Raw genomic sequence first — 12,153 nt, forward strand, 5'->3', positions numbered from 1 at the left:
AAGGGCACCTAGATTGGTTCCATAGTTTATCTCCTATGAATTGAGCTGCTATAAACAATGGCTGTGTTGCTGCCTTATGGTGATTTTCAGTTTTTTATGTATAAACCAAAGAGTAGAATAGCTGGGTCTAATGGTGGTTCCATTCTAAGTTTTCTGAGGAATATCTTCCTGTTTTTCATAATGGTAGCACCAGTTTGTATTCCCACCAACAATGGATGAGTGTACCTTTTTCCACATCCTTGCCAACATTTATTGTTGTTTAGATTCTTGATAATTGTCATTCTGACTGCAGTGAAATAAAATCTTGGAGTAGTTTTGATTTGCATTTCTCTAATTGCTAGAGATGTTTAACATTTTTTCATATATTTTTTGATCAATTGTATTTCTTCTTCTGTGAAATATCTGTTCAGTTTCTTAGACCATTTATTGATTGGGTTATTATTATTATTATTCGTGTTAAGTGTTTTGAATTTTTTATATATCCTGAAGGTTAATGTGGGCTGAGCATGTGGCTCAGTGGTGCACTTGAGGTCAAAACAAAAACCCTGGTAACAGAACAAAACAAATTTAAATATATATATCCAGATTCTACTTTTACATCCAGTGGATTAAATTTTTATTTTTGAAAACCCTGCAAATAATTTTTCTTAATTATAGCCAGCATAATTTCACATACATTTCCTTTTAGGACATTGGTCCTTCACAAACTTGCAACCTGCTTAGACTATCTGCAACTTGTTTAAGCCTTTAGCTTTTGAGTTTGGGGCCTATCTTTCTTCCCATTTTGAAAGAATCCAGTCATTTTACTTTAGGACAAACATCATACTTTACCATACAAAATCTTTCCTCATTCAAAAACACTCTCTAAAAGACATATCCTAATCCTTATAACTTTGTTTGTTATATCCCCCCCCCCAATTTTTTGTTTAAAACAAAAGATTTGTTCTACTTTTTTGTCTCTTTTTAAAATTTACAAGTTTAAACAAACCATATAAATTTTTAAAATTTAGAAAAATTACTTCTTTAAAAAAAAATACTACACTCTCCAATATTTTCATCAAACTGCAGCTTAAAAGTCTTTCTCCCTTTCTCTTTCTTTCTGTATAGAATTGCGCATGTTAATTAGAGCATTAACTATTAAAAGCCTTTTTTTTTTGTACCTGAGATTGAACCCAGAGGCACTCAACCAGTGAGCCACATATCCCAATCTTTTATATTTTATTTAGAGACAGGGTCCCAATAAGTTGCTTAGGTCTTTGCTAAATTGCTGAGGCAATTTCTAAACATAGAAAGCAATGGACATTGTGTCTTGAACACCTAAAAGAGATAAATATTATCCTGAATGGCCAGGAACACGGACAAAAAAAAAGTTAGCAATTTTAGACTTTTTATGTATTTATTTATTTATTTTTGTGGGTGGGTACCAGGGAGTGAACTCAGGGGCACTCAGTCACTTAGTCACATCCTCAGCTCTATTTTTTATTTTATTTAGAAGCGGGGTCTCACTGAGTTGTTTAGTGACTCGATTTGCTGAGGCTGGCTTTGAACTCACAATCCTCCTGCCTCTTTCTCCCCAGCCTCTGGGATTACAGGTGTGAGCCACTGCTTCTGGCTAATTCTAGACATTCTGAATTTTATCTTATAAACAAATTTAAATTAACTCATCTCTGAGATATCTACTTGCATTAAATTCTATTTATGAGACATGATAATGTGGTAATATGTACTTATTAATTTGTAAAATGAGAGTTGGATACAAATTACATTCACAAGAAATTGAACCAATCTAAGGTCATATGTTTATATGACTGTTGTCATTTGGATCAGGAATGTCTCTCCAAAGCTCACGTGTTGAAGGCTTGGTCCCCAATGCAGCAATGTCTGGAGGTCAGGTTTTGGAGAAGTGATGTACTCATGGTTATTATGACTTTATCAGGGGATTAATGCATTTGATGGATTAATGACATGAATGAACTACTGGGAGGACTTACAAACTGTAGGCAGGTGAGGCAAGGTTGGAGGAAATAGTTCATTGGGGATGTGCCTTTGGAAATTACTTCTTATCCCTGTCTCTCTCTCTCTCTCTCTCTCTCTCTCTCTCTCTCTCTTTCTTGGCTGCCATAAGCTGAGCATCTTTCCTCTGCCATGCCTTTCTACTCAGATGTTTCTGCTTTGGAGCAAGCCAACCGTGGACTGATACCTCTGAAACCATATGCCAGAATAAATCCTTCTTCCTCTTTTGGATATTTTGATCATAGCAATAAAATACTAATACAACAACTAAACATTATGATTTTTTGTTGGCACACCATATCTAAGCCTTGAGTCAAAATTTCCACATGAAACAGCTTATACAGAAAAAAAAAATTTCTAATCTAATCTCTATTTTCTTCAGTCTCAAATAAAGTAAAGAATTAATTCTTTGATTGCATTTTGCAAGTGGGCTGAGATTAAAAACCAAAACCCAAAAAACCTCCAAGCAACACAAAAAACTTCCTATCTTAGTGAAAGGAAAGTGACCACAACACTCGGAGCGACCAAGAGATCTTTATTGCAGCAGTGCAACAGAGAAGAAAAGAGAGAAAGAGAAGGAAAGAGAGAGAGAGAGACAGAGAGACAGAGCAAGAGAGCAAGAGAGAGAGGGGCCTGGCAGGAGGGAGTTTTTATAGCCCAAAACTAATGAGATCTCTGAGTCTGCAAGCTGCCTTGTTGGCACAAGGCGGGTTAAGTGTTCAGCCTTGAGCAGGAGTTTGGGCATTTGGGCTTGAAGCAAACAGGTGATAAAGAACCAGACAGAGGGTTTGAGAAGCCAGGTCATCCTGCAGCTAACTTTGTTTGGCATGCCCTGCAGACAAGTTATTCAGCCTGTCCTGCACCTAACACTTAGTTTAAACAGAAAGCCAAAGAGATAAAAAAAAAATAGGTAGATAGCCATAAAGCCAAAAGCTTTTATATGTTATGCTTATGATTGCAGTTTAGGAATCATTGTAAACACGGAGTAGTGGACTACACATGTAATCCCAGCAACTCAGGAGGCTGAGGCTGGAGGATCATAAGTTGGAGGTCAGTTTGGGCAAGTTAGTGAGAGACCTTGTCTCAAACAAAAAATTTAAAAACCTGAGAATGTGGCTCAGTGGTAAAGCACCATTGGGTTAAATCCCCGGTTCCACACACACACAAACACACACACACACACACACACAAATAATTTTGAAGGGCACATAGAAATGTTTCAACTTTGGCATGCTGGTCAAACAAGAGTATCACTTAAGTGTGCATAACACAAAAATGAATTTATGATAAGAAGGGCCATAAAATAGAAGGTGAGCTAAATAAAAAATAATTCTGGAAAAAAATCTGTCAAAAATAGAACAGCTGGGTAAATCCTAGCCCCAGGAATTCCAGGGGAAGTTAACCTTGGTGAATGTTCGATTAGGATGTGTTCAATGTTATCTCCAGAACTCATTTTGTGAGAGGGCTCTCAGGTGCTGGAGCAAGAGTTGGTGAAATAACAGGACTGTCATTGCAGCCATCAAATGCATCTCTTAACCCCTATTAAAAACACAGATCCAAACTAATAGATAAAAAACCCCACCCTCATACCCCACCGAATATTCCCTCCATGTCTCCAGGATTTTCACAGACATGAAATAAACTAAGCATTAGAGACACTGTTGAAGGAACATACAAAGAGGCCCAACTATCCACAACCGGGGAGTAGCTCAAATGAAGAACCTTGAAGGCTCTGTGGGATTTGCCAATCTCCCACATCAAGTTTACAGAAAATCAGAGAAGAGAGGGTCTGAATTCACATATGGTAGTAGGTGAATCTGGACTGGGAAAATCAACATTAATCAACTCATTATTCCTCACAGATTTGTATTTTCCTGAGTATCCAGACTGCTGGTGGAATGATCCAAAGATTAAATCAAAGTAGGTGGTGCTCAGTTGCTGCTCACAATAGTTGATACCCCAGGGCTTGGAGATGCTGTGGACAATAGTCATTGCTGGCAGCCTGTTATTGGTGACACTGATAGTAAATATGAGGATTACCTAAATGCACAACGTTAGTGAACAGACATAAGATGCCTGATAAGAGAAGTACAGTATGGTTATACTTCGTTGCTCCTTCAGGACATGGACCATTGGATACTGAGTTTATGAAGTGTTTGCATGAAAAAGTGAATAGCATTCCACTTACTGCCAAAGCAGAACACTCCCACTAGAAATGCCAAAATTTTAAAAAACAGATAATGAAAGAAATTCAGGAACAAAAAATAAAAACATATGAATTTCCAGAAACAGAGGATGAGGAAGAAAATAAGCCGGTTAAAAAGATAAAGGGCCATTTACCTCTTGCTATGAGAGGCAGTAATACTATTATTGAAGTTAATGGCAAAAGGGTCAGAAGGAGGCAGCATATCCTTGGGGTGTGGCTGAAGTTGAAAATGTGAGCATTTTGATCTTACAATACTAATAAATATGTTGATAAGAACATAGATGCAGGACTTGAAAAATGTTACTAATAATGTACACGATGAGAATGAAAGAAGCAGAAAACTTGCAGCTGGAACTTACAATGGAGTTGATAAAACAAGAATAAAGAGCAGCTTATGAAGAGCTCTCTGGCACAAAGGGAAGGAGAAAGGAGGGAGCATGTAGCCAAGATGAAGAAGGTGGAAATGGAGATGGAGCAGGTGTTTGAGATGAAAGTCAAGGAAAAGTTAAAAACTGAAGGACTTTGAAGCCAAGGTGTAGTGACGCCATGAGCCAATGAAAAAGAATTTGGAAGCCCAACATAAGGAACTAGAGAGAAAATGATGTCAGTTTGTGAAGGAGAAAGCAAACTGGGAAGCTCAACAATGTACTTTAGAGCAACATAACTCCTCAGGGACCTTGGAAAAGACCAAGAAAGGGAAGATCTTTTAAACTCTATATTGACCTCCCATTATGTGTTAGTTGCCAATATGCCAGATTGGACATCAGTGTTTGTGGGCTCCATTTGACAAATTTGTACCACTTTTATCCATAATGATGGATTTAATAGTATGACAAAATTTGTTGTTGTTGTTGTTGATGATGGAGATTAAGATGCCTTGAAAATTGGGTAGGGGATTGTGTACTTACAAAATAACAGGTCTAAGTAACTTTCTATATTTTCTTTTCCTTTTGAAGATTTTTATTCAAAAGATCTCTTCAATTTAATTCAAGAGAACATTTTTACTGTTGTACAATCATGCTCTGGTGGTCTAATTGTTTACAGGATATTCCAAAAGAAAGGGACTCCAGAAGGTTTTTATTAAGTATAAATGGCCACAAAATGATGCAAACTATGCTTCTCTAGGATAATTATAATACTGTTATATATGCAGTTATATTATGCAGCCTATAAAATAATGTAATTTAGTCTAACACAGTTGACCCTAATTTTTGACACTTCCACTGTTTAAAAATACACATGGAAAAAACCCCTATATCCTTACAGTGCACCTAGAGCTTTTTAATAACAACTGCTTTTTGTTTTGGATTCTTTACATACATATTATTCTCATTTAGTGCACTCTTTATCCAGAATCTCATAACTCCTTCATTTTTGTAATAACATTTAATTTCCTTATTTTTCCATATACCGGCCCTGCTAAAATAGAATATAGCATCTTTCATATGATAGGAACCAACAAAGAAATTTTCCTTTAACTCCCTCTTTACATTTTATAATAAGTAGCCAGTGGAAATGCATTTACAGATCATTTCTAGGCAAATTGTGAGGCTAATGACTGACCTGTTTCTGCCTATAATGAAGTCTCTTTGTTTTACTACCAATGGGCATCATGGTCTCTTAAGGAGAAAAAAGTTGCCATTCTGTATTTAGTTGCATCCATATATTATGTTGCTGTATTTTTGTTGTATTAAAAAGTTTACATAATAAACAATGTTGTGATGTTAAAATAACAACACAAGAAAGAAGACATTAAGCCAGAATGCACTTCAAGATCACATCAGGGACACACAAGATATCCCAATATCTCAGAGTGTGACATGCCATAAGGTAGGATGTGGTGCTGCAAATCAAAGGACCTTCCGTGGAAAGACCCCCAAAAGAGAATTTCTTCTGACCCAGTCCTTAGCGTAGGCTCTGATCCCACAAATGCCCAGACATTCTTCTGTCTACCTTTGATTTATCTGAAAAGTGTAAAGACAAAGAGACCTAGAATCTGAGAACCAGCTGCTCATATTATGAGGGGAGTGGGGGATGGAAGAGAATGTTCTTAGAAGACCATGGCCAAGGGCCAGAGGGAGCCAGTGTTGGGCTCAGAAGAGTGCACAGGAAGAGAGGCTCTGAAGAAAGTAAATGGACATGAACCACCACTTACCAGAAGCTGCAGTTAAGACAGAGACCAGTAGATAAAGGTGATGGGTCTCCCCAGCTGGTTCCCTCAGGGATGAGGGAAGGAAGATCCTTAATGAAAGGGACATAGATGGAGCTTGGGGAGCAAGAGAAGAAAGTGGAGTCAGTAAAGTGGGGGGGATGATTTTACTGGTTTAGGAACCAGTTGCCTAGAACAGTGAAAGGAAAAGACAATCCCAGGGACTAGGGTGTTAAGTAGCTAGTCAGCCATGATGGGTGAACAGGGAAGGGACAAGGAAGGGAGATTGAAAACTGAGGCTGGCCAAGGCCCTGAAGGACAGGTGAGACTCCCCTCCCCTTTCCTCCCCTTCCTCCCCGCACCCTCCCTGGATAACTAGATGGTGGCAGTGACTGGTCTGACCCAGGACCCAGGACCCTGTGGGCTGCTGGTCTCCTAGCCCACTCTTGCCCATCCCAGCCAAAGCCCATGCTGAAGACCTGGTGTCTTCAGGAGGCAGCAGGCAGGGCATGGATGGTGCTCATTCCCCAGAGGCCAGCCAGGGCTTGCAGGGCCCAAGAAGGTGCATGGATGCCCAAGAGCTTATCTACATGTTAGGGAGTGGAGCCGTGCAGACCAGGCCCTCAGTGACCACTCCTGCTGGCTCCTGGAGACCACAGCTTGTCCAACAAGGCAAAGGCCTTAACCACTCTGGAAGGTGAGAGAAGCCCCTGAGGAAGGAGATTGGAACCAGCAGCCACCCTCCCGCAGGACCTCTTCCTTCTCTACCACAGAGAACCAGAGGAACATATGGTATTTGGCCAATGGGAAATGCCCACCACCACTGGGATGCTTTAGTGCCCTTTGTAGAAGACCTGTGTGTATAATAGGAAAAAGCTGCTCTCAGCCTCCCCTGCCCAGCCTTGTGCTAAATACTTCTGCTGCAAAATAATTAAGCACACAGTGGGAGTCTTTAACCCTGAAAAGGACCAGTGAAGCTCAGCCAGTGATGGGTTGGGGGAGGGAGGCGGTGGGAGAGGACTAGTGGAAAGGAAGGGTTTTCTAAGGAGAAGATGGCACTGTAGTTTGGATCTGGGATGTTCCCCAAAGTCCATGGGCTGAAGATGTAGTCACTAGCCTGTGACTCCTGGGAGGAGGGGGAACCTTTGGAGGTGGGGCCTAGTGGAGGAAGTTAAGCCATGGATGGTGTGAATTTGAAGGGAATATTCAGGACACCAGCCACCTCCTCCTTTGCTTTCCAGGCCACAGTGAGTGAGCATCTTTGCTCTTTCACTTACTGCCACCATGATGAACTGTCCTGACACAGGCCCAAGAGCAACCAAAGAGGCCAACCAAGCCTGAAACCTCTGAAACTGTGGCCCACAATAAAGGATTCCTCCTTTTATGTTGATTATCACAAGGACTTTTTCACAGTAATGGGAAGCTAACTATCATTGGTCACAACTGTGCAGCCCCAGAGAAAAGGCAGAGTGTATATTAATCAGAAACTGCAAAAAAAATCTAAAAGGCTGGAGTGAAGGATTGACATTGAGAAATGGCAAAGGGGGATAGGAGAAAAGGTTATATCAGGAACTACCTGGTTAGCTCTCAAAAGGGAGCTTAATCTTTATCCTAAAAGCAATGGAAAACTATCAAGTCTGATCACCAGAGAGGTGTCCCCCTTAGCAGGAATGTAGCTGGACCACTTATTCTAGGCTTTTTTCAATCAGCTGTGGGCCTTTGTGTTAGTCAGCTCTTCATTGCTGTGGCCAAAACATCTGACCAGAATGACCAGGAGAAGGAGATCTCCTTTTGGCTTATAGTTTCAGAGTCTCCATCCATGTTTGGCCAGCTTCAAGGCTCTGGACCAGGGATGAGGCAGAGCATCCGACACCATGGAAAGAATCACCATTAGTGTGTTCATTAGTTTTAAGTAAAGATATGCAGAGAAATTGGAATCTCATACATTGCTTGTAGGAATGTGACAAGGTTCAGCCACTGTGGTTGGTGATTCTTCAAAAAGTTAAATAGAATTATCTTATGAACAACAATTCTATTCCTAAATCTGAATATATGCAGAACAGTGTAAATAGGTATTCAAGCAAATTCACATACATGAAGTTTCATAGCAGGACTACTAAAAACAACCACAAGGGGGTAAAAATCCAAATTCCCATCAATGGATGAATGAATAAACAATTGTGTCATATTCAGGTACTGGAATATTATTCAGTCATAAAAAAGAATAAAATACTGATACGTGCCACAATAGGACTCAACCTAGAACACATCACACTAAGTGAAGAAGCCAGACACAAAAGGTAATATATTTTATGATTCAATTTACATGAAATATGCAGAACAGGTAAATCCATGGACACAAAAAAGTAGATTCATGGTTGCCAGGGACTGGAAGGAGGAGGGGATGAGGATTCGCTGCTTAGCGGATGTGGGTTTTTCTTGGAGGCAATGAAAACCTTTGGGTACACAGTAAACTTTATGGTTGCACAACATCTTTGAGCCATGTATTAGATGGCACTGGACCATGTAAATGTGAATGTCATTGGGATAAAAATATCTAAAAGAAACAACAAACTTGGTGATATTCAACAACTAAAAAAACACTACAGTGGTTACATGATCAAATTATTTATTAGTGCACTGTAGCATGAAGATGAGTAGAATATAATCACAAATCCTGGAGACTTTAAGGCCTAGTCAAAAGACTAATAATAAAAATGATTAATAAATAAGCAATGCAACTATCATGGGCAGTTATTGTAAAAGTTCAAAGATGTAACGTCTTGAAGAAGATGACAGTTGAGGGCCACAGCCGAGTCGGGATGACGCATGGCATTTTTGCCAGAAGTAGTGGTTGAGAGGTGACGCTAGCGAGCCATTAAGATGATGACTTTTGAGTTCTGGCGGAGTTCCCGTTGAGTTTCGCTTGAGCTCTCAAGGGGATTCCCAGAGAGTTCCCATTGGTTGGGGAAGTGCCGGAGGAGGGATATTTCCAGTTGCTGGTTCCTGGAGGAGCTGTGTGGCATTCAGGAGAGTTCCCAGGAGCGTGTGTGGAGTGTGCTGGTGGAGTTCAGAAATAAAGTTTGTTCCTGCTTCAGTGGCTCGTGATTTGTGCCCAGCCAGACTGCAGCAGCTAATGGCTTTTAACTCTTTGGGTTGGAGGTAGAGAAATGCAATATCACCATGCAAGGTGTCCTAGCTGCAAGGGGGGTATATGGCAGTTCAAACTATTCAACTATCCAATCTGGTTGTTATAAACTCTATATAAATTAGGAACACACATTAAAGAGCAGATATCAAAGGACTATGACTCTGTTCTGTTGTGTCCCTATTATCTATTGCAATTCTTAGCATATATGTGCTGAATGATGAAGAGTGAATGCCAAAGATAGACAAAACTAAAATGTGTATTAAAGTGTTTTGTAAGTCGTAGATAAACACAATATCTTTATTTATTTATTTTAATTTTTTGTGGTGCTCAGGGTCAAACCTAGTGCCTCACATATGCTAGGCAAGTGCTCTACCACTGAGACACACCTCCAGACTAAAACTTGTTGTTCTTTAAACTTGAATAATAGTAACAGTATATACCAGCATTTATTACTATTGTGGCATTCAGCTAAGGCAGGTGTGTGACAAGTTTAAAATACAGGAAAGCACAGGATAAGTAGAAGGAATTGCATGTGGAATGACTGGGAAATGTGTTTGGGGCCATCAGGGGAAAATTTGCAAGCTATCCTATGCATCTGTACTGCACTCATCCTAATATGACAGGGAATCAGGACAGCCTATTGGCCATGACCTGGTTCTGTGGCAGTGTGGGGACAGCTGAGTGTGTGCATCATGAGATCAAATAAGATTAAGTTGTTCAGAAGGCTTAGGATCCTGCCCTCATCTTCCTACTTGGTGTTCACCTAAAGGCCCATCCTTATGAACTGTAGTGAGAACTTGGGGACATGGAAAGAAGGAAATTTTTCATGGAGGGGAAGTACAACCCTTAGGGAGATGAGAATCTGCCACAGAACAGAAGAGTGTTGGTTTCATTATGCCTGATGAAGAAAAGGAAGGGGTGATCAGCAGTGAAATATGGTAAATATGAAAAGCAGTCATCCATATCATGTATATCTGAGCCCGCCACAGCCTCAGTGCCTTCCTCATTCACGTCCAAGACACTCTTGTGCACAAACTTGGACAGACACAGGTCTGTCTCAGTTGACATTGCAGACAAGTCAGCCTGGCCCTCTTGGAAGACATCGACCATTCCCAGACGCTGAAGCACAGACTCCATGACGTAATCCCCCTGCAGTTTAAATCTTGGAATGAAAACTTTCACTTCAATATTCTGCAAAGAGGCTGCCTCGGTCCAGTCTATGAATTTCTCAAAAGTAAGGTTATTTTCCACCTGAAAGACCAGAATCACAGGTTCATAGTCAGACTATGGTGGGTATCGGTGGACACACAGACATTTACATGAACATCCACACAAGATGAGCAGTGCCTTCAGCTGCCCAGAAGCTTGTGAGGGCTCTGACTTGTCCACCATCTCACATGCTATCCCATATGTGACTTCACTGTGGCTGCCCCTCCTTATCCATCCACTAGCAAAACATATTTATTTCTGAAAAACATTTATGCCCAGTCAGCGGTGCATTTCTTGTGGTATTTGTTGGTTTGAATGAAGTTTTAACACAATGAACCATTGCTGGCAAGCACAAGAGACTGGAAGAGCTCTCAGTGTGAGCCTCTCCAGGACAGGGACATCTGTCTAAGGTGGAATGAGGCACTGTTTGTGGAAACTCATCCTCACAGTTAGGGACCTGAACAGAGGGAAAGCCCATGGGAGCTGCTCTGCTCACAGAGACCCTTTAGGTCATCACGGTGCATTGCCACCATTGAGAGGACGGTTGGCTCTCTTTCTATAAGGATCATATCACAAGGAAGCAAGGAGGACAGGGTTGGGCCATTTGGGCTCTTGGGTTGGAGATACTGTGAAAGAAAGGCACAGGGTGTACCCAATTCTTCCCACAGAAATTCTGAGTTCAAAGGAGTGCAGCCCCTCCCAACTCACCACACTGAGGTCCACGTCCTCATCTGGGAGCAGGATGATCATGCTCAGCTCCTTGCCAGCATAGGGCAGCTCCACCACCTGTGTCTGGGCCTCACTGATGTAGATGTAGTTAAAATTGGCTTCCTGACACATCATCTGCACTGGCCTTGACTCCTCCTGAGGGGAATGACCACATGAGCACAACATTTGAAACGGTATAAAAAGGGGAAAGAAAACTCTCAACTCCGGTGTGATCTAGCACTGCTAGAAATTAATACATTGTTATCATAAACATGCCTTATAAAGAGGGGAGGAGGTTACTGCATACAAGCTTCCTTATTGCATTACACTGTATTTTAAAGGATTAGAGAATTTAGCAAACTAGTCTAATATCTGTTTTAATAAAGTTATAGCTCACAGTTGACTAAGGCCTTTGCCACTCATTTTTAATGGTACAGTGATGCAGATACTGAATCAGTAATAAGTTATGATTAACAACAATTCAAATGAGAGATTACTTTAATTTAAAAAGTAATAGATGCAAAATCTGGGGAGTAGCTCAGTGGTATAGTACTTGGTTAACATGCACAAGCCCCCGAGGTGGATCTCTCATTAAACAAAAATATTTTTAAAAAATCCTGATTCAAGAAATGTGTTGTCACATTCCTGCTTTGCATTCTTCCTCGTGTCATTCATATATATATATATATATATATATATATATATATATATATATAT

The 12,153-nt window shown here is 40.5% G+C and overlaps 1 protein-coding gene and 1 pseudogene across 2 annotated transcripts in view; one reads left to right on the top strand and one right to left on the bottom strand.

The window, feature by feature from the left end:
- The window catches only part of LOC107161000 (serpin B9-like), a 153,991-nt gene that overhangs the window by 134,649 nt on the left and 7,189 nt on the right, over positions 1 to 12,153 (bottom strand). Inside the window, exons 6-7 of one of the 2 annotated variants that reach the window (XM_015507540.2) lie at positions 11,437 to 11,592; positions 9,423 to 10,770 (exon numbers count right to left, since the gene is read on the bottom strand). The exons of the other annotated variant lie outside the window; for it this stretch is intronic. Of the exons in view, the coding sequence (XP_015363026.1) occupies positions 10,366 to 10,770; positions 11,437 to 11,592 (561 nt within the window). The 3' untranslated portion in view covers positions 9,423 to 10,365. Of the gene's footprint in view, positions 1 to 9,422; positions 10,771 to 11,436; positions 11,593 to 12,153 lie in introns of those variants that run through there. 2 annotated transcript variants of the gene reach the window in all.
- On the top strand, positions 3,706 to 4,929 carry LOC107160989 (annotated as a pseudogene).

Source organism: Marmota marmota, unplaced genomic scaffold, assembly GCF_001458135.2.
Source record: "Marmota marmota marmota unplaced genomic scaffold, marMar, whole genome shotgun sequence".
Lineage (NCBI taxonomy): Eukaryota > Metazoa > Chordata > Mammalia > Rodentia > Sciuridae > Marmota > Marmota marmota.